Source organism: Danio rerio, chromosome 21 (genome assembly GCF_052040795.2).
Source record: "Danio rerio strain M-AB ecotype USA chromosome 21, GRCz13ab, whole genome shotgun sequence".
Lineage (NCBI taxonomy): Eukaryota > Metazoa > Chordata > Actinopteri > Cypriniformes > Danionidae > Danio > Danio rerio.
Window position 1 is genome coordinate 4,712,350 of NC_141041.1, and position 24,200 is coordinate 4,736,549.

At 36.8% G+C, this 24,200-nt stretch overlaps 2 protein-coding genes and 1 long non-coding RNA gene across 4 annotated transcripts in view; 1 reads left to right on the forward strand and 2 right to left on the reverse strand.

Moving 5' to 3' along the window:
- Window positions 1–19,972, reverse strand: part of ntng2b (netrin g2b) — a 146,448-nt gene extending 126,476 nt beyond the window's left edge. For both annotated transcript variants that reach the window (XM_087300460.1, XM_087300459.1), the window contains exons 1-2: window positions 19,687–19,972; window positions 15,301–15,941 (exon numbers count right to left, since the gene is read on the reverse strand). In XM_087300460.1, the coding sequence (XP_087156586.1) occupies window positions 15,301–15,522 (222 nt within the window). In that variant the 5' untranslated portion in view covers window positions 15,523–15,941; window positions 19,687–19,972. The remainder of the gene's footprint in view (window positions 1–15,300; window positions 15,942–19,686) is intronic.
- Window positions 1–24,200, reverse strand: part of cdk5rap2 (CDK5 regulatory subunit associated protein 2) — a 635,428-nt gene that overhangs the window by 38,400 nt on the left and 572,828 nt on the right. The gene's annotated exons all lie outside the window — the stretch shown is intronic.
- LOC147831728 (uncharacterized) lies at window positions 8,378–12,553 on the forward strand. Its single transcript, XR_015519878.1, has 3 exons — window positions 8,378–9,190; window positions 9,789–10,315; window positions 10,983–12,553. It is a non-coding gene; the product is annotated as an uncharacterized LOC147831728 (long non-coding RNA).

The window sequence follows — 24,200 nt, forward strand, 5'->3', positions numbered from 1 at the left end:
ACAGTCAACGTGAAATAACATTTGCAACTTATTATCTGACCTATTTCCTGGTGAAATAATGTGAAAACGGGAGGAAAAAAATGTAGGTCGGGGCTTTTATTATTTTGGAACTGATTTAACTGGATGGTGTTTTTTCATATCAGGCATTCCCAAATTGCCAAAGGCTTTTTATAAAAAGTTTATTTTAGATTGTTTGACGTTTACTTTAATTTACGTTACGTTCTATTATTATTTTTCATAATAGAATAAAATAATAAAAAATAAAAGTTGTATTTTTTATTTTACCAAAAAATATTTAAGTTTTTGTTATTTTTTATGACTAATTGTGTTTTCATAGTCTTTCTACCTCTTTGTGGACATGTGTTTATGTTTCTGAACATTAAACACTACACAACCTGACAAAAGTTATATACATAATGAATTGACTTCTAGTTGATCATTCGGAAAAGTGGCAGAAGGTGGATTTTTCAGATGTATCATCTGTTGAACTGCATCCCAATCATCAAACATACTGCAGAAGACCTACTGGAATCAGCATGGACCCAAGATTCTCACAGATATCAGTCAAGTTTGGTGAAGGAAAAATCATGGTTTGGGTTACATTCAGTATGGGGGCGTGTGAGAGATCTGCAGAGTGGATGATCAACATCAACAGCCTGAGGTATCAAGACATTTGTGCTGCCCATTACATTACACACCACAGGAGAGGGTGAATTCTCTAGCAGGATAGCACTCCTTATCATACTTCAGCCTCCACATCAAAGCTCCTGAAAGCAAAGAAGGTCAAGGTGCTTCAGGATTGGCCAGCCCAGTCACCAGAAATGAACATTATTGAGCATGTTTGGGGTAAGATGGGGGAGGCATTGAAGATGAAACCAACGAATCTTGATGAGCTCTGGGAGTCCTGCAGGAAAGCTTTCTTTGCCATTCCAGATGACTTTATTAATCAGTGATGTGAGTCATTGCAGAGATGTATGATGCAGTCCTCCAAGCTCATGATGGAGTCAGACACAATATTCATTCTGTCTCCACTGCAGCAGGACTTTATATTCTAGACTGGACATTACTTCTGTTCAGTCACAAGACTTTTGTCTAAGGAAAGTCAGACCTTACTGTCCTAATTAAATCATGAAAAATCAAGGCCTGATCATATTTTATTGTGGTAAAATAAGTGTAATCTAGAGGCCTTTGCCTTCTGATACCAAATGATTAACTAGAAGTAAAGTTATTATTTGGTGGTCCTAAAACTTGTATAGACAAGACTTTTATCAGGTAGTGTATTTACACTTGCAATTTTTTACTCATAGTAAAACTAAATAATGCAAAATAAATGTTTTGTTTTATTTATTTATTTACTTATTTTCCAAAAAGTATTGTGATTTTTGTTGTCATTATTGTTTATGATTAATAATTTTTAGGTTTCTGAACATTAAACACTTTTGCTATAAAATAATAAAAAGTATTATTTATTTATTTTTTAAAAATATTTTTAAATAAATGTAAACACATTTTTACATTTACGCATTTTTTATATTTTACTTATAATAAAATAATAAAATATATATCATTTATTTATATCTTTGTTTGTTTGTTTATTAAATTTCCTATTTGTTGTTGTTGTTTATGAATAATAGTGCTTTTATAGTCTTGCTACCTCCTTGTGAACATGCGTTTACGTTTCTGAACATTAAATAAGTGTTAATAATGTGTAAATGAACATAAACAGTCATGCATTGATGAATATATCTAGAAATCTGTTCAGATTTAAACAAGACATTTTAGCATTTTAGTTTTAATAGCTGCTCTGTTTTGGACTGCAGAGTAAAATGTGTGTGTGTTTCACGGCACAGTCTGTATTTCAAACATTGTTAAGCGCTCTCTGTAATTTTAACCAAGCTGTCAGGTTAACAGTGGCTTTCCAGCCGGCTTTTCTCCGTCATCTGCGTTTGTCATTTTCTTGGAAGGAGAGATGGTAGGGAGGATCCCGTCTGCTGTAAAGTGCTGACTGTTCCAGCCTGCCCGACCCCGTCATGTCTCGAATGTAAAAGGAAAATGTTGGGCTGCGCTGTGGATGTCTGCTTGCGGCACCATTAAGGGCCGCATCAATATTAAAGAGCTCGGGACGACCTGAGGAACATTCCAGAGGCCAGTCCATTAGCGGCGACTCCAGCACAACAATCCCACACTCAAGAGTTTGTGTGTGTGTGTGTGTGTGAGTGTGGGTGCACCTTGTATTCCTTACATAGTGGGGACCAAATATCCAACAAAATGTTCCCACAAGTATAGCAATGCCAGTCATTTTTGACCTTGTAGGGACATTTTATTTGGTCTCCATAATGACAAAGGCTCATAAATCAGACAAAATGATGCATTTTGAAAATGAAAGAACTGCAGGTTGTTTCCTGTAAGGCTTGGTTTAGGGCAGGGGTCGGCAACCCAAAATATTGAAAGAGCCATATTGGACCAAAAAAAACAAAAAACAAATATGTCTGGAGCCGCAAAAAATGTAAAGCCTTATATAAGCCTTATAATGAAGGAAACACATGCTGTATCTATAGTAGCTATATTAGCCTACTATAAAAATGACTAAGTTGGCTACAAATACATGATGAGCCTTCATGATTAAATAGCCACTGAAATCAGGTGTTTGGTGTTTATTTCGTTGTCATTTAAACACTTCAGCACAGCCTCTGGTCTTTCAGTGATATTAATTTGATAATTTCTTCTTGCGGCCCATCAGAGTTCATGCATAAAAGCGCATTGAATATCAGTCACATCACAGGCAATTGAGTATGCTGGCACTGAATTAATGTCCTTGGTTTGCTGATTGGTGATGTTACCTGCCATTTTAATACCCCTTTCCTTCACTGTCTTAGCGGAGAGAGGTATATCTTTAATATTTTGTATTATCTTGGTTTTATTTTTGAAGTCTGCAATTACTGTAGGTGTTCTAATATGTTGATGAATGACTCCTTCATGTAGTCACCATCTGTGAACGGTTTTCCATGTTTTATTATCTCACGGTTTGTTTACAACAGCCACCTGCCTGGCATCCCACCCTGCTAATAGAAACCTGTGTCGCAGGCTATGACGCAAATCTTCGTTGACAGAAATGTTGAAAATAAATATTAATTCTACACACTTTTACAGCATTGAAAACTAAAATGCTGTAATTAAAAATGTTTGTCCTCCTATAGAAATCATATTAAAACAAAAATATATACTAACCTTCCCCATCTTTTTGAACATTTTTGAAAAAACTTCAGGGAGCCACAAGGGCAGCGCTAAAGAGCCGCGGGTTGCTGACCCCTGGTTTAGGGTTTGATGGAGAGAATGTACAGTCTGTACAGTAGAAACATCATTACAGCTATGAGAAGTCTCTATAAAGATAGCTGTACAACTGTGTGTGTGTTAGCATTTTCTCTCCGCATTCAAGTCAGTCCCCAAATTTTCAGAGTTACCACGGTGTTTAAACAAATCTATCTAAGGCAGGGGTCACCAATCTTGGTCCTGGAGGGCCGGTGTCCCTGCAGGGTTTAGCTCCAACTTGCCTCAACACACCTGCCTGGATGTTTCAAGTATACCTAGTAAGACCTTGATTAGCTTGTTCAGGTGTGTTTGATTAGAGTTGGAGCTAAAATATGTAGGACACCACGGCACTGTCCTTATAAACAAACTGCATAGTTGAAACCTATACAAAAGAGAGAGATCGACTTAGAATCAAATGCTTGTCGTAATCATAACTGTAAAATGCGTTATGATCATTGGATCATGGTTTCACTTTCACTTCCCACTGCGGCTCATGGCTGCCGTCACTGTGATAAAACACACACATATGCAAATCATCCTTTCAACGCGGCTCTCAAACGATCGCTCTGTGCAACAAACTGAACGTCATTTACAACTTTATAACTTGTTATTCCCAGCATATGCAGGTTCTGTTCACTAAAGTAGCCGTCACTGGCGTGCTACGTGCACACGTTCTCGGTAGCTCATGGTCAGCTCACGTGTGATTTTGCAGCCGCTAATTAATCATTACATGAGACAGAAATTACATTTGTGGGTGAATTATACCTTATAAATACAGTATGTGACACTTTTAACGCCATTTGAAGGTGTTCATGTTTCTGTGATGACCTATGCGGCCGCCTTTAAGCTTCTCTCTTGACCTTGATAATATAATTGGCTGAATCGTAGAAAAGCTGAATTAAGATCATGTGTAGGGTCGAATCTGGATCGTGATCTATTTTCGATTAATCGTGCAGCCCTACTTACCAGTTTATTAATGATTTGATCAGATGTTGTTAGAAAACACGCTGTTTTAATCATAAAAGCAAGGGGTTATTATGCTGTCCTGGCGCCATCTTGTGGATAGACAACGTCAACCGTCTTTGACTAAAGGACACCGACACGCTGTCTCTCAGAAATGATAAATATTTTAAAATAGGCACTATCCTTATAAATAAACTGCATAGTTGCAATCTAAACAACCATATTCTCGACTAAAATAGCCCTAAATGTACATTATGTTGCCCAACAGCAGGAACATTTGTCAAACTATAGAGCGTCCTTAGTTTGTTTAAGGGCAGAGTAATACACAAAGGTGAATATGCCTTTGTGTGCCGTTACTGGTGAAATATCTCACGGCTATCAGCCAATCAGATTCAAGAACCAGACAGAAATATATATATATATATATATATGTATATGTATGTATGTATGTATGTATGTGTATATATATATATATATATATATATATATATATATATATATATATATATATATATATATATATATATATATATGTATGTATGTGTGTGTGTGTGTGTATGTATGTATATGTGTGTGTGTGTGTGTGTATATATATATATATACATACATATATATACATACATATATATATATATATATATATATATATATTTGCGCTTGCTGAGAGGAGCACCTCCGGGCCTGCTGAGAGGGACACGTCAGCCAATGAGGGCAAAGGGGCAGTGCCTCTAGCCACCGGGCCACCTCCTGTGCACGGCCCTGTATATATATATATATATATATATATATATATATATATATATATATATATATATATGAGCAATTCCAGCGTTATGGATGTGACATTTGCAGTAAAAACTCAACACATAAATTGACAGAGAAAGTATACGTTAACATTATATTGAACCATTTGTTTATATTTTCCAAAACAACTAACCACAGAGTTATGGGATCAAAAAAATTCAATCTGTGAACATTTTTATACTTTAAATGTGGAAAATAAACATGCGTTATGGATGTGACAAAAAAAGTCTGCGAGTTTACAGTATACAACATATTTCGTAGAAATTCTGTGAATTAAACTGCACAACCCAAAATAAATAATGCTCAACAAAAGGATAAGAGTTGGCTCTTTATAGAACAAAACTGATTGATTTTATTTTATTTTGACATTTTTGCATTTTTGAGGGAAAAGCTTTGTTATGGATGTGACACTTTTTCGTTATGGATGTGACGGATGTGAAATTGCCATTTGTTTGACTTTGGTAAATCAAATATAATAGTTTGAAAACATTGACAGAGACATTTTTAGGTGTTTTTAAAGTACTGTAAAACACTTGCCTGCGCAAAAAATGTAGAAACGGTTTTGCTATTTTGGTGAAAACATTTTTCTTTTCATGGCAAGGTTGACATTTTCATGGAATTGCTCATATATATATATATATATATATATATATATATATATATATATATATATATAGTTATTGCAATAAATACCATCATTTTTCCATGTAAAAGTGAATAAACAAACAAAAGTTTTATGAATTGAAGTAATTTTGAGCATCATACAACACGAAGGCCAGTAAATGAGGACAGAATTGTGATTTCCCGGTTATATGCCTTTTAGCCTTTCCAATCCTGGTTTAAGTAAGCATCTGAATTTAAACTTTGCATGCCAGATTATTCAAACAAACCCATCTGGGGGGTTTAAAGGGATAGCTCACCCTGAAGATGATAGTTATGTCATCATTTACTTACAATAAAGCACAAAAGGAGATGCTTTGCTGAATTTTGCATGCAATGAAAGTCAATGGGGATATAAATTTTATTAAGCTTTAAAAAATGATGCCATTATAAAAGTGGTTATACGTGCAGCTTAATAACCATTTTCAAAAATTATTTATACACTATTTAAATGTATAAAATCATAGTTCTTGATGATTCACATGAAGTGGTTAAGCACTGTGATTTTTGGAGGAACTATGCATTTTAATATTGTATAAATAACTGTATATTACACTTCATTTATAACATGAACTATTTTGGGTTTTATCCACTTAGAAAGGTTTAAAAGGTTTATTTATCCATGAATGTTTATCATTTACTAATTGTCCATGCAATTCAAAGCAATCGTGAACAGAAGACGACCAAAAAGCATCATAAAGTAGTCATACATGTAATTTGAGCCCCATATTCCAAGTCATGCGAGGCAAACGGCTGAATAAATGATGACAGAATTGATTTCTAGGTGAACTATCTCTTCAAATAGCGTTTGCGTAAGTGTGTGTGAGAGAGTACGAGAAAATGCAGCTCCTTTAGGCTGACATTAAATAGATCATTAACTGTTAAGTATGTGTCCATTTCCGGCTCTCATGCAAAAGTAATAACAGCGTGTGTGTGTGTGTGTGTGTGTGTGTGTTTTTTTTTCTGCAGAGTCCCATCAGCAGCTTTATTGTGGGGTTCAATTCCTTCACAGTCATTTGTAGTGAACAAAGTTTGTGTGTGTGTGTGTGTGTGTGTGTGTGTGTGTGTGTGTGTGTGCACGACATTGCAGTGTCTGGATAATTTGATCAGGGTTGTATTACCTCTTTTCCCTTGACACTAGTATTTATTTATGCTCTTGTTCTCTTCCAGTCCCCCTTTTGCTTCTTCATTTCTTGGCAAAGTCAAGCATCACTGTTACTGTTGCTCAAACTCAAGGTTAAGCTTTAAACTGAAGCAAACAGAGGTACTCTTTCTGTTTTCGTTTATTTGACGTCATTTGAAAATGTAAAAAAGATATATTTTCATTAAGATTTTTATTTTGTACTTTTTTTGTCATTTTACTTAATATTTCATTCATTTTTGGTTTTATTATTATAACTTTGTTTTGGCAACTAGCTAAAACTAAATTTAAAAATTCATTTATTTAACATATAAGTTCATATTAATTTTTAAGGCAATGCAGTGACGCAGTAGGTAGTGCTGTTGCCTCACAGCAAGAAGGTCGCTGGATCACTGGCTCGAGCCTCGGTTCAGTTGGCATTTCTGTGTGGAGTTTGCATGTTCTCCCTTCGCGTGGGTTTCCCCCACAGTCCAAAGACATACAGTACAGGTGAATTGGGTAGGCTAAATTGTCCGTAGTGTATAAGTGTGTGTGTGTGTGTGTGTGTGTGTGTGTGTGTGTGTGTGTGTGTGTGCGTGTGTGTGTGTGTGTGTGTGTGTGTGAATGAGTGTGTTTGGATGTTTCCCAGAGATGGGTTGCGGCTGGAAGAGCATCCGCTGCTTAAAAACGTGCTGTATAAGTTGGCGGTTCATTCCGTTGTGGCAACCCCGGATTAATAAAGGGACTAAGCCGATAAGAAAATGGGATGAGATGAGATTGATTTTTAATTGAACTGTGTAACATGGGGACATGGTGGCACAGCGGGTAGCACTGTCACCTCACAGCAAGAAGACCTCTAGTTTGAGTCCCGGCTGGGCCAGTTGGCATTTCTGTGTGGAGTTTGCATTTTCTCCCCATGTTGGCATGGGTTTCCTCCGGATGCTCTGGTTTCCCCTACAAGGACATTGAATAAGCTAAACTGTTCGTAGTGTATGAACGTGTGTGTGTGAACGAGTGTGTATGGGTGTTTCCCAGTGCTGGGTTGCAGCTGGAAGGGTATTCGCTGTGCAAAAAACCTTATCAACTGCATTGCAATGATTAAAAAAAATTGCAATCTCGATTTAACCCTACACACGATTTTAATTCAGCTTTTCTACAATTCAGCCAATTATATTTTCAGGGTCAAGAGAGAAGCGTAAAGGCATCGCACAGGTCGTCACATTCTTTTATATATGTTGCTCATCAACATGGACACCTCCAAATGGTGTTAAAAGTGTCACATACTGTATTTATAAGGTATAATTCAAACACAAATGTCATTTCTGTCTTGATGTAATGATTATTCTCATGACCTCCTTGTCCTTGAAAAAAATCCTGCTGTTAGCGAAGCAGAATTCAACATCCTAGCAGTCCTCTGCTCCTGTGGGCCCGACTCTGCCAACAAACCCACGTGGGTAAACAACACCTCGGCCTTCTGCTCTCCATGCGTGCTGACCTCAGCTGCATTTTTTTTCTTCTTTTGCTGCGGTTTGTGACCTGCACGACAGATCCTGCTCAAATTAACACTGCCTTAACCCCTCCACCCACATGATGACCGCAAGTTGGCATTATTATATGAGCCCTGCTTAGTTTGCATGGACCACATAAATGGTAGACTAAATTGATTGAAAACATCTGGCTAGGGTCTGTCCCATTCAGATATTAACACTTTGATTAGGGTTAGGGTTACTATTGTGCTAACTGTGATGAACTGATTCAGTGCTCAAGAAATTCTGAAACAAACACATTGTCCACAACAGTGTTGGGTATATTACTTTAAAAAAAAAAAGTAATTCATTACTAATTACATCATTAAAGTTGTATTTATGTTACTTTTCTAAAAACTTTATCTGTAAAGCAACTTAGTTACTTAATAAGTCATTTAATTGTTCTTATAAACCCTTATATGCTGTTGGGAGCGTTTTTATCCACTCTGGGTTAAGGACAACATTTTTATAATAGTCTTTTATTTGCTAAAAATATTATAAGACCAATTAGACAACAAATGCATATGTCAGATTATGTACAACAGGTTTTTCAACAGACTTTAGAAGTTTGTGTGTCAAATATGATGCCACAGACTTTCATTCGTTCATTTTCCTTCGGCTTAGTCTATTTCAGAGGTCGCCATAGCGGAATGAATCGCCAACTATTCCAGCATATGTTTTATGCAGCGGATGCCCTTTCAGCCGCAACCCAGTACCGGGAAACACCCATACACACTCATTTACACACACTCATACATTACAGACAGTTTCGTTTATTAAATTCACCTATAGCGCATGTGTTTGGACTGTGGGGGAAACCGGAGCACCCGGAGGAAAAACACAGAGAACATGCAAACTCCACACAGAAATGCCAACTGACCCAGCAGGGACTTAAACCAACGACCTTCCTGCTGTGAGGCCACAGTTGCAACCACTGAGCCCCCGTGACGCTCCTGACATTGCCTCTTCAGTGTTAAATGGAATATTTTTATAGTTATCAAAAATGTTTCTTGACCATCGGAATATTAGAAAGATTTCTGAAGGATCGTGTGACACTGAAATACACTAGTAAAGATGCTGAAAATTCATTTCTCAGTAATTAAGATGTTTTTGTGTTTCATGCTCACCAAATCAGCATTTATTTAACAAATTCTGTAAAATCATTATTCATTTTAAAAAGTTATTATTATATTTTAGGGCAACACAGTGGCTCAGTGCTTAGCACTGTCGCCTTACAGCAAGAAGGTCTCTAGTTCGAGTACCGGCTGGACCAGTTAGCATTTCTGTGTGGAGTTTGCATGTTCTCCCAGGGTTTCCTCCGGGTGCTCCGGTTTCCCCCACAGTCCAAACACATGCGCTATAATGAATTGTATAAACTAAATTGGCCGTAGTGTGAGTGTGATGAGTGTGTGTGTGATTGATTGTATGGGTGTTTTCCAATACTGGGTTGTGACTGGAAGGGCATCCGCTGCTTAAAAGCATATGCTGGAATAGTTGGCAGTTCATTCCGCTGTGGTAACCCCTTATGAATGAATGAATAAATTATATCTTTTCCTGTTATACAATAACAATTTCTAATACTATTAATAATGATTTTACTGAATTTGCCATTAAATAAGTGCTGCTTTGCTGAGTATAAAACATGAAAACATCGTAATTATTACAAATTAGCAAACTTCTTTATGAGTCAATAGTGCCTTATATACTGTATTAAAAACTTTGACAGGGATTTTTAGAAAAAAAAAAAAACTTTCTTTGTATAATAAATTACATACTTTAAATTTAAAGCAGACACTGAAATAAGATGGTTTACAACTTTTCATAGAATTTCTACAGTTAGTATTAATACACTAGCAAGTCTTCTATGATTTTTATACATTTTTATTTTTAACCTCCAAGGGCAGGGGTGTCCACACTCAGTTTTGGAGGGCTGGTGTCCTGGAGAGTTTAGCTCTAACCCTAATCAAACACACCTGATCAAGCTAATCAAGCTCTTACTAGGTATACTAGAAACTTCCAGGCAGGTGTGTTGAAGCAAGCTATAGTCAGCAGGACACCGGCCCTCCAGGACCAACTTCGGACACCCCTGTCCTAGGGCTTAGTGGCCACATACGTGAACAGCACATTTTTAGCTCTTAAGTGGCTATTTAAAATACTTTGAATGTTTTATATTTTGTTACAGACATAGTGTCATCCTGAAACTGTTTTGCAGCATATGAAATGTCCCAAACACTAATTTTAACTGTCCAAAATGGGGGGGGGAAATGTTGTTTTTACTCTCTGATAGTCAAAACATGTTCAAAAAAAAAATCTATGTTATATATCCACTACAAAACAGTCAGGAAAAATGTTTTATGTAAATTAGGACCACGGGTCCACATATATTGACATCTTTTTTCTCTAAAAGTACATCATATCAAAAGATGACACTTGGGTTTTATTCTAATTAGGATCCAATAAGCCCAAATAGCAAAGAGAAATAAAAAAACACATGTAAAAAAACAACTCGGGCCTTAAGACGTTAAAACAAAGCGGAAACAAAAGACCAAAGCAAAGTCTCTGCTTCCGCAGTTAATCAAATAAACAAGTACAACTGCCAGGAGTAATCTTAGTATGACGAGGGCCCACTTACCAGCTTATACGCAAATCAGTTACAGCTACTGGGAAAACGTTACATCACTTCATTAATTGTCTTTGTCAGGCTAACGAGCAGAGAAAACATAGAAGGACAACCACAGATCTGTCAGGCCTACTGACCATGTGACATGTAAACTTTGAACTTCAGGTTGTGGGAAGCAGGAACTAATGCTGTGTATTTATAACACACCCTACCTCCCTATTTCACACACTACAGTAGGCGCGTCCCAAATTGCAAGCTTATGCAGATATCTACGCCTTTTTTGGGATAAATAGTGTAGTGCATTCACACCGAAAACATCCTGAGAGGAAGAAGTATGTACTTGCAATATACAACCAATTAAAAGAAGTGTTCTTTCAACTATTTAGAGGAAGGAAATCGAGTGCTTGGATTATTGATTTATTATAGAGTGTGCAAGCAAAATTCCTATACAAAGATGATTTGGCTGTCTCCTGTTTGTGAATGGGGTTGTATTCATAAAGGGTACTAATTATTTCACCGATTGAATAAAAAAAAGTTAGTAGTGTTCCATTTGGGAAGACACTACACTCATACACTACACAGTTGAGTGTATAAGTGCATAGTGTGTCATTTGGGACACACCTACTGTCTGTACTAAACAGTAAGAAAGATTGGAATTAGTATGCCACATGGAAACATACTGGAAAACACCAGAGAAAGAACATAGCAACACTTTGGGAAAAATCCAGAACTCAATAGCAACACCATAGCAACCATCGACAACTCCTTAGGATGTTTAGGAAAAGTTAGATTATTTGAAGTCTGTCATTGGACATTTCATGCATGATATTATTACAGGAGCACAATATATCGTTTCAGCATTGACATCGCAATGTGCACATCAGCAATAGTCACATCCAGGGTTCATACACATTTTTACTACTAACATTCCATGACTTTTCCAGGACTTTTCCAAGACTTTTAAGTAAATGTTCGTGACCTAATGTTTCATGCAATGTCTACATAAGAAAAACAATGTGTGTTTAAATTTTTTACAGCATATAGTAAAACAAGCAACTAGGGTTGTAACGGTATGAATTTTTTACGGTATGATAATCGTCTAAAACAATACCACGGTTTGACGGTTTCGCGGTATACGGTGTGTTACAAATGTTACAAAATAATAGAACAGTGAAGCAAATTTGACTTTTTCCAAATAATATATTTTCAGTTACTATAAACAACACCACTTACAATGAACAAATAAAAAAATAAGAAAATAATAAATAATGTGTCAAAGTCCACATAAAGTCCAAATAAACATGGTGCAAATCCTCAGTAAAAAATAGATATAAATATTTACTATACTATAAATAGTTACATAACGAAACTAGATTCAATATGGAACATCCTTAGGTTTTATGTGCCAGCATCGATATGGTTGTCTGTGGATATGGATTTGGATATGGTTGTCTGCAATGCAGACAAACAGCTGCACCTTCATTTGCGTCTTTTGAAAACAGCAAGAGCAGCAGCTCGTCTTTGCTGTGTCACTGTTTTGTCATGTTTCTGTGCTGCTGTGCATGCAAAAGTACTTAGTATGAGAATTATTTCATGCAAAACTTTTTTTTGCGTTTTATTTAGCCGCGCATAAATGTATGCCTATCTCTCATTCCGTGTTGTTCAAAAAGCTCGTTGTTGGTCCACAAACAAAAGCGAAACCTATGCTTATTGGTAGTGATATAGCGAGTTTGAATCAATCTGGGCATGGAGGAGGGACAATGCATCAATGTATCATGTCTGGTTTGTCCGGAGACACAGTGACGAGCGTTTCTATGTCAAATCAGCGTTGTCAAATTTTGATGATGTAACCGCACTGATTCCGGAGCCTCTGAAAGTCCGAATGTTATATGAAACAGCACTGGAAAGCTGAGATTCTCTTCTTTATGCCAATCTTTGAATTGTATGAATCGGATCAGCGGATCAAAAGTTATTAAACATTTAAGAGCAATACTTATTTTTAGCCGCGGGCGGCTGTCTCGGTCTTTAAGGGTTAAAACCGTTAATATGCAATTGTTCATGGTATGATAATCGTGCACGTTCAAATTGTGGTAGACCGTCATACCGGTATATTGTTACAACCCTACAAGCAACAATCTATTTAGTTTCAATTTATATTTATGTTCTATGTAAAATTGATTAAGATAATGCTTACACCGCACTAATAATGTGAGAGAATGTGATTGGTCATGGACAGAAAATAAGTAAATAACCTATATTCAAGAATACGCATATCTGTTTTCCATGACTTTTCCAAAACTTTGTGGGTTTTTCTAGTTTTCCAAAACTTTTCCAGGCCTGGGAAATGACATGTCAAAATTTCATGACTTTTCCAGGTTTTCCATGACCGTATGAACCCTGCACATCACAAGGTCTGCAATGTTATGTAGGGATTAAAGCTGATCAGGGGCCACGATTTGGAAAGCATTAATTTAAAGATGAAAAATTTGACAGTGGTTAACCTTTGCAATTAAAGATGCAATTGAAATTTTTTTCTCCTAAACAAAACAAATAAGTTTAAAACATTCAGAAACAACAAGCAATGTACCAAGAACTAAAAAAGATTAATATATATTCTATATAAAATATTTATATTCTGTCCGACTAACATAAAGACTATAAATATTATTAGGGCTGCACCATATCAGGAAAAAATTGCACATTTTTTTTCTGCAATACATATTGCGATATTGAGTCTAATTTTAACATATGACATTAATTACTTCATTTGAAACAAATGAATAATTAAGGAAAATTATGGATGATGATGATGATAACAGTAATACTGTAATAAAATGTAATAAACCAACTAAATCACAAGGAATGATAAATACAGTGAAGCAAAGTTCCAAATAAAAGACTGTAGACTATCGAAAAAAGGGGTTAATAATATTGACCTTAAAATGGTGTTTAAAAAGTTAAAAACTGCTGTTATTCTAGCCAAAACAAAACAAATAAGATTTTCTCCAGAAGAAAAAATATTATCAGACATACTTTGAAAATTTCCTTCCTCTGTTAAACATCATTTAGGAAATATTTTTAAAAAAGCAAGAAAAATTTAAAGGGGGCCTAATAATTCTGACTTCAACTTTGTGTATATACTATTACTACTATACTATACTCTTTATATATATATTTAAATATATATATATATATATATATATATATATATATATATATATATATATATATATATATATATATATATATATGTAAATGTGTGTGTGTGTGTGTGTGTATGTGTGTGTGTGTGTGTGTATGTATATATTTATTTATTTAACATTTGTATCTTTTAACCACATTAGATACATTTAACTAGTTCTTACTGGTTCATACAAAAAATACTTGACTTGGTTGTTCTTACCCAACATTGGGTCAAATACGGACATTCCCAACACTGGTTTAACTTTTACAAATAAATTTAAATGACACTTTTCGCCCAAGTGTTTGTTTTGTCCATATTTAACTCAACAAAAAAATTACCCCAACCATTTGAGAAGGCTCTGATTGCAGACTGGGTGCACATCCAAGCTGAGACTGCATGCAATGCTTTTAATGCGTACATCTAACCCCAACCCCTAAATACATATCTACCTCTCGCAGTGATGTCACTAGGTCTATTTAGTGCATGTGTCTAAGACAGCATGTCTGAGATTGCATGTGCAAGTCTGCTGCCAGATACTATTGAACCATTATGAAACAATGAATTCACCACAAATAGAGTTGTTCAAGCCATCTGGTGAAATATAGTTGAAAATTGTTATTATTATTTTATAATAATTGTATTTTAATTATGCAAATTGTCTTTTTTCTTGTAATATCATTCATTTTCTTAAGGCTTAGTCTCTGATTATCGGGGGTCGCCACAGCAGAATGAACCGCCAATTATTCCAGCATATGTTTTTCGCAGCGGATGCCCTTTCAGCCGCAACCCAGTACTGGGAAAAACCCATACACTCTCACATTCACACACACTCATATACTACCTCCAATTTAGTTTATTCAATTCCCCTATATCGCATGTGTTTGGTCTGTGGGGGGAACCGGAGCATCCGGAGAAAAACCCAAGCCAACACAGGGAGAACATGCAAACTCCACACAAAAACTGGCCCAGCCTCAAACAAGCGGCCTTCTTGCTTTGAGGGGACAGTTCTCACCACTGAGCCACCGTGCCACCCCTTCTAATCTGTCATGCACATGACATCAGCACATGACTTTCACACATTTATCCTATTACATTGTGCGTTCAGAGGACTCACCAGTGTGCAGAATCTCTCGGGCGGGTTCCCGCAGGTGATGCCCGGCGGCTCCACACGGATGCGCATGTACTCCTTCATGGACTGGGCTTTAGGTTGGCACGCGTAATGCTCCCACATGGCGCCTTCATCCGTGCTCACAAGAGACTTGCACAGGTCATACTGGCCTCTCGCTCTCGCCAGCACATGCACCAGCAGGTAGAGGAGTCCCGCGCGGGCACGCATGGCAGGCGCACCACCGACAGAGGATTTCCGAGCGTCCGGAGTGATGGATTTTCTAACACGGGATGTTTTAACATGGAACTGCAATGTTGGCGGTCAGGTTAAAACGTCCCACAGCTTCACCATGGTCATGCCTTTTCGTTTACTCCAAAGGGAAATGTATGTGCATAAATGTTTGTTATGAGGGAAACACCAGTTTATGGTTTGCACGGAGACTGGGAGTCTTATTTGTGTGTGTTTGGACACTGTCCTGATGCGCTTGATTAAAGGTGCTCGGGCCTACATCCATAGCAGCTTCTGGACTGCGTCACCACTGAGCATATTTATGTCGCACGCATCTGAAGTGTGTATCCTCCTCTTCCGAAGTTAGAAACATCCAGCAGTTCTCATTCTGCAGACTTCAGCGGCTGCTGTCCATGGTGCTGAAAGCAAACATCACACAATTCAGTGACTAAAGAGGACATATGATGTGATTTTAATATAATAGGGGTCAAATAATGTTTTATAACAGTTTAAAACGGCCCCTTTTAGGCTTTGATCCAAAGTTAGCCTGCACAATATATCGTTTCAGCATCAATATCGCAATGTGAAGTTTATTTATAAACCAATTTCGAGAGGATCACGTGTTTATTAATTCAATTCACGATTCACCAATCAGACGATACCTAAGCCACTATAAATACCCTAAGTTTCATATAACAACCATCTTTGTTTGGAAGAATCCCCCCTTCTACCTCTATTCCTCCTCCTTTTCTAGATGGGTGGCACAGTGGCCCAGTGGTTAGCACTGTTGCCTTGCAGCAAGAACGTCACTGGTTCTAGTCCTTACCAAGCCAGCTGACGTTTCTGTGTGCAGTTTACACGTCTCCCCGTGCTCATGTGGGTTCCCCCCGGGTTCCCCGGTTTCCTCCCACTGTCCAAAAACATGCAACTTAAGTTAATTGACTAATCCAAATCAGCACCATAGACATGCTACTAGTAAGTAGTCATCTCAAAAGAGCAATCACTATCTGTCCATTAGCTTTTACAGCAGGGGAGTTCTCGAGATCTACCTGAGCTCAAACTCCCCTCTCGCCTTGCAAACGGAAGGGAGCCCCGGGCTCGAGGATCTTATGAGCTCAGGGCTCTCTCCCGGGACAGCATGACAAACAAGCTTTATAATCAATCGTCTGTTGTATAAACGCAATATCACACTTGTAGCAGAATGATATGGCTGTATATCGCCACTGGTGGGGGCACTGAGGCACGCCTCCTACCAGTGCAGATATACAGCCATATCGCACCGCTACTCTAAGCTATTACCATTTGTTGAGCCTCCCCATACAGTTTAATATGGCGCTTGAACCTGGAAGTCGCTTCTTGTGACGTCACACTTAACAAGCAGAAAGGAGAACAAAGCTCCTCCTTTTTAAATGTTTCAAGTGCTCTGATTGGCTGCTGACACAATGAATTGTGATTTGGCAAGATACTCAAGTGTGTGTGAAAAAATGTACAATCCTTGCCATAATTTGTATCATAATTGTGTCGGTTTTACCTTATTATTACAATCAGATTCTATTTTTTTTTCTTTTTTTTTCTTTCTTCTTTTTTTCTTTATTATAATTTGTGATGTAATATTATAGTTTATTTATGTATTTATATATATATTTTGTAATTTGATTTAAAATGTCAAAGCTATAGACTATATGTGAATGTGTATACATGTATTCATGTGTATGTACATGTATATATGAACGATTGTGTATGTATACATATGCATGTATGTATATGTTGGCATATATGAGAGGAGATCATGTGATCCGGAAGTGTATAAAAAGGAGCCCCTGATTGTGATGAACAGTGTCTGATGAAGAGCCGGGTGGCTCGAAACGTTACACGCTCTGTGTCAGCCTTTTTGATTTAATAAATTTGTATTTTTGGAGCCTTGGTGTTGCCGCCTTTGATTTACATTTAATTTGCACTTTTTGCGGTTTTGGCTGAGCACCCAATTAAGAGAGATGTGCGTGCTTTTGTACAGTTTTTACAATCAGATTCTAACAATGATGATCATGAAACTTTAGTGAAAACACTTTTGCAGGAATGAGTTTTTATTTTAAAAGGATTTGAGTTTCTCTACAGCATGCAACAACATTATTTACAATCTTGCTTTATTTATTTATTTTTTCATTTTTGACATTGATATCTGTATTAAGCCAATCCAGAGTTTCAAAATAGCAAACAAAACTATGCACTTTTGTAACTCTGCATGTCTTATGCATGCATAAACAGATGCATTTCACACTAAAGGAAAAGGAAAACACTATGAAGCGTCATATGGCATCTAACTTCACTGCTGTTGTGTTAACTCGCACACAAGCGCTTGAAGTCAGCCTTTTTTTTTCGTTCTTTTTTCTAGCAATGCTTTCTGCTGATGGTCTAATTTGCCAAACCCCCACTAAACAGACGTTGGATGTCATCCTGTGAACCGCCACCAGTCCGGACAGATGGCTGATCTCGCATACAACACGAGTCTGGAGTGAGGAACATGCGTGGTACATGCACACACACACACACACAATTCACAGACACAAAAAAGAGGCAAGACTTTAGGGAAGAGTAGCGTTGGGAGAGGGAGATGTGTGTTATATTTCATGCAGATTTTGCATGCTGTTATTGTATGTTAATCATTGCAAGGCAGTTTCCTCAATTGCAGTCCTACTGGGAAACAGGAGGAGTTAAGAAATGGTCTTGCATATTATGCAAACACATGCATCAATCAGCAAGGCTGTGAATGCAGTGCATGCATGTTAAATGTTTTAGCAGGTATAATTTGGTATAATTCAAATATTAATAGTACTGAATCAACTGGACGGCATTAAAACGTTAAGTCAGATCATTCTGTAGATTGATTCTGTAATGCGTGTACTTGTACTATTTAAACAAATTATGAATTACAAGGGCGAGGCAGTGGCGCAGTAGGTAGTGCTGTCGCCTCACAGCGAGAAGGTCGCTGGGTCGCTGGTTCAAACCTCGGCTCAGTTGGCGTTTCTATGTGGAGTTTGCATGTTCTCCCTGCCTTCGCGTGGGTTTCCTCCGGGTGCTCTGGTTTCTCCCACAGTCTAAAGACATGCGGTACAGGTGAACTGGGTAGGCTAAATTGTCCGTAGTGTATGAGTGTGTGTGTGAATGTGTGTGTGGATGTTTCCCAGAGATGGGTTGCGGCTGAAAGGGCATCCGCTGTGTAAAAAAACTTGCTGGATAAGCTGGCGGTTCATTCCACTGTGGCGACCCCGGATTAATAAAGGGACTAAGCCGACAAGAAAATGAATGAATGAATATGAATTACAAAACAACTAACAGTGAAATGGGTATTTTGGGAAACCTCTGGAAATTTATTTTGGTTTTATTTTAAAATATATTGCTGCTTTGTTAATGTTTTCAGGTGTATTTAGCAGTTTGACATTGTGGCTTTTATTAGATCAATTCTAGTGAACTTTATGTCATTAGTGCATTTACTGTAGTAAGTCAAATGTACATTAGACCGTAATATTATGCCGTTCTTAACTATAATATTCAACATTACCGTAATGATTGTAATAACGTCACCGTGAAACACCACAATTTCCAGTTTTACCTCAAATTTAACAAATGTACAGCGTGCAGGCTAGGGTGTAGCACTTCAAATATAATTTATTGCGTTTTAACTATTGATTTGACTTGAATCTGACCATGTCATATGTTAATTTGCTATAGAAAAGTAATCAAAACTGCTACAAACTCCATTATCTCTCTGCCTCACGTAAAAACGTACAACTTCCACTCGCTGACAGAACCTCCATACTGTACTGTAAAACACCTCAAACAAGCATCGACATTCCTCGTACACAGACCGGAGGTAAACCAGCTTGAATAATATGCCACACAACGGAACCAAAGTTGATTAATAGTATAGTTTTCGCCTTAAATTACAGTTTAAATCGGTGTTCCTACTGCAGAGCAGCGGACGGGGTGTGTCGCGCGCGCGTCCCGCCAATAAAGATGAGCAACTGCTCGGATAAAACACATCCACAACTGTCGCCAACAGAGATTATTTACATCCAAACTCGAGCAGAAACTACTTTTTCGTCTTTCAAACATAACTCAAAAGTGAAACGCTCTGACAGACTGAAGTAGTTGAGACGGACTCACCGAGTGCGCGACTTGGGTCCGCGAGGAAACGGCATCGCCTCCCGCAGCGAGGATGCGGTTCTTCCGTGTTTGTTTTTTTATTATTATCCCTCCCAACCGGAGAGTTTTTTTTTACTGCACACACCGTCGGTTCGTCACGGGAGGACAGTGCCCTACTTCTGCAGGAGATGCTGAATTACCGGAGGAGGAAGCGCGCGCGCGTGTGGATGTGCGCGCGCGCGAAGTATCCAAAAGTGAGAATATGGACTTGTAGTGCGCGTGCTGTCTACTTTACTGGATCAGATTTGCCCTGTGCGTTCAAGGGCAGAAAGCTTCATGGCAAATCTCCCTCCCCTCCCTCTGCCTCTCCCTCCCTCTCTCTCTAATCCATTTAACCATCACTCTCAATCACTATCTGCGGGTTTGAGTCAGGCTGGCCCGGCTGTTCTCCTCTGAGGGGCTGAAACTGAACCGTCCCACTCTGAGGCTCCTGGGAATCCGCGTTTTTACGCACTCCAGACCTCCCTGCTCGGGGAATCCGGTTCTGACGGCTCTCTTTGTGCTGTTTTTATAATGGAAACTCAGTTTCCTCAGACTTTCATTCAGAAATGCTGACAGAGCTTCTCTCTTGCATATTAATTTTAATGTAATATATATTTTTATATAGTTTTTGCAATGAACAATTATTATTGAGATTTGGACCATTTTGGACTATTTTGGTAGCTTTCATTTAAGTTAATTTTTATTTAACAGATTTAAACAATCTATTCAATTCAATTCAATTCAGCTTTATTTGTATAGCGCTTTTACAATGTAGATTGTGTCAAAGCAGCTTCACATAAATGGTCATAGTAACTGGAACAGTGTGGTTCAGGTTTTAGTGTTTAATCTGTACAAAATACAAGTATCCTATACTAACCGTTGAGGATAAAAACACTTAATAACAGAGTATAGATGCAAAGTGCATTTACCTCCACATTTTAAAAAAAGAAACAAAAGTTATTCACAATACATACACAAATTTAAAAAAAAATCATCATCATCCACCATGCAAACTGATTATTATCATCAAACAACCATCTTTTCATTGTTTTAAAGGGATAATTCACCCCAAAATGAACATTTTCTTACTGTTTATTCTTCCTCCTATTCTTCCTTTATGAGTTTCTTTCTTCTGTTTAACACTAATATATTTTGAAGAAAGCTGAAAACCGGTAACCATTGACTTCCATAGTAGGTAAAAGAGATGGAAGTCAGTGGTTACAGGTTTTCAGCTTTCTTTAAAATATCCTATTTTGTGTTTAACAGAAGCTCATAAAGGTTTGAAACGAGCAAAGGGTGAGTAAATGCTGATGGAATTTAGATTTGTGAGTGAACTATCCCTTAGAGGATCTCTAGATTTAGATTTTAGATTTAGTTTATTTTGTAATATGAGTTTATCACACTTATAATATACAAAGAACATCACAAAAATAGGTTTCCTCAGTGATATGCATTTCTACTGGTAAATGGTAGAAGGGAGACGTTGTCTTCATATAAACACATGTATACTTGCATTAGTCAGCAAGGCTGTAAATGCAGAGCATGCATGTAAAATGTTCAGGTAACTATCAGATACACTGGTTTAATTAATATGACTGTATCATCCTGGGAATCCATGCTTTCACTCTCCAGACCTCCCTACTCAGGGAAGCTGGTTTCGACGGTTCTCTTTGTGCTGTTTTTTTAATGGATACTGTCAGACTTTCGTTTAGAAATTCTGATAGAGCAACTCTAAGTTGCTTATTAATTTAATGCTTATTAAATCAATGTCATTTATTCTTATATAATTTTTGCATTCAACAAATATTGTTAAGATTATATGTGGCCTGTTTTGGGCTATTTTTAATAAAATTTTCATTTGACAGATTTAAACAAACTACAAAATGCAAGGCTGTTCTGAAGGCTCTCTTTGTCCTGTTTTTTTTAATATATAATACTGATGCTGTTTCTTTAGACTTGTTCTTTGTTGTACAATGTTCCATATAGAGTTCAATGTTATATATTATTACAGTTTTTGCATTAAACTTATAATTATAATTAAAATTATGCATTAAAATTATAATTAAGATTGGGCATATTTTGAATTGAATTGAAGAGAATCGAATTGAATTTTATCTGACAGATTTAAACAAACTGTAGAGAATACAAGCTGGTTCTGACGGATAATTTTTTTCAGTTTTTTTTTATGGATAGACTTTATTCAGTATTTCTGTTTGAGCTTCCCTCAGTTGCTTATTAATTTCATTGTCATTTATTCTCACATAGTTTTTACATTGAACAATTATTATTGAGATTATTTGTGTCTTATTTAACATGTGAATCTACTTAAGCATCTTTAGATTTTTTTATTTTTGCAAAATGCCTTTATCCTGCTTACATAACACAAAAAATAAATAAATAATAAAACAAGGTATTTATATGATATAAATGTGTTAAAATAAGGTCTCGCATGTGCAAACCCATGCATACCTGCATCAGTCAGCAAGGCTGTGCACGCATGTAAAATATTCAGGTAACTATTAGATAAACTGTTTTTAATAATATGACGGAATCATCCTGGGGATCTGCGTTTTACACACTCCAGACCTCCCTGCTAAGGGAAGCTGGTTTCGATGGCTCTCTTTGTGCTGTTTTTTTTTTTTTTTTTGGATACTGGATACTGTCAGACTTTCATTCAGAAGATGCTTGTTAATTTCATTGTCATAAATTCTCATATAGTTTTTGCATTAAACAACTATTATTAAGATTTTATGTGACCTATTTTTGGCTATTTTTCATTGAATTTTCATTTGACAGATTTAAACAAACTACAAAATGCAAGTCTGTTCTGACGGCTCTCTTTGTCCTGTTTTTTTTTTTTTTTTCTATAAAACTAATTCTCTGTCTCTTCAGACTTGTTCTTTGTTGTACAATGTTCCATATAGATTTCAATGTCATATATTATTATAGTTTTTGCATTTAAAAATATAATTAAGATTTGGCATATTTTGAATTGAATTGAATTTGCATTTGACAGATTTAAACAAACTTTAGAAAATACAAGCTGGTTCTGGCAGCTCACTTTTTTCTGTTTTTTTTAATGGATACTCAGTTTCCTCAGACTTTCATTCAATATTTTTGTTTGAGCTTCTCCAGTTGCTTATTAATTTCAATGTCATTTATTCTTATGTAGTTTTTGCGTTGAACAATTATTATTGAGATTATATGTGGCCTATTTAACATGTGGATCTGTTTAGGGATATTTAGATTTTTTATTTTTTTTTGCAAAATGCCTTTATCATGCTTACATACACAAAATTAAAAATTAAATAAAATAAGGTATTTGTATGGTAAAAATGTGTTAAAATAAGGTCTCGCATGTGCAAACCCATGCATACCTGCATCAGTCAGCAAGGCAGTGCATGCATGTAAAATATCAGATAACTATTAGATAAACTGTTTTTATTAATATGACCGAATCATCCTGGGGATCTGCATTTTTACACACTCCAGATCTCCATGCTCGGGGAAGCTGATTCCGACGGCTCTCTTTGTGCTGTTTTTTTAATGGATACTGTCAGACTTTCATTCTGATACTCTAAAAGAGCAACTCTAAGTTGCTTATTAATTTCAATGTCATTTATTCTTATATGGTTTTTGTATTCAACAAATAGTATTGCGATTATATGTGGCCTATTTAGCATGTGGGTCTACGTACAGATCTTTAGATATACAAATGCCTTTATCCTGCTTACATAATACAAAGAAAAATCAATTAATAAATGAAATAAGGTAGTTTCCTCATTAAAACACATTGCATTTCTGTCTTGCATGTGCAAACCCGTGCATACTTGCGAGCAAGGCTGTAAATGCAGTGCATGCATGTAAAATATTTAGCCATTAGATGAACAGTTTTTATTAATATGACTGAATCACTCTGAGAATCTGTGTTTTTATGCATTCCAGACTTCCCTGATTGGGGAAGCTGGTTGTGATGGCTCTCTTTGTGCTGTTTGTTTAGTGATACTCTGTTTCCTCAGACTTTCATTCAGAAATGCTGATAGAGCTACTCTCAATGACTGTTAATTGCTCAGAAATGGTAGGATTTATATCTCTGAAGAATCATTATATCTTTTTGCTGCTAAGTGTTTCATGATACGGGTGAAGCAGTGGCGCAGTAGGTAGTGTTGTCGCCTCACAGCAAGAAGGTCGCTGGTTCGAGCCTCGGCTCAGTTGGCTTTTCTGTGTGGAGTTTGCATGTTCTCACTGCGTTCGCGTAGGGTTTCCTCTGGGTGCTCCCCCACAGTTCAAAGACATGCGGTACAGGTGAATTGGGTAGACTAAATTGTCTGTAGTGTATGAGTGTGTGTGTGTGTGGATGTTTCCCAGAGATGGGCAGTTATGAGCAGTTAGACAGGTGTACCTAATAAAGTGGCCGGTGAGTGTAAATTATCTTTTATTTTAAATATGTGTTTTATACTAATAACAATAATAATAGTAGAAAAAGTAGAATA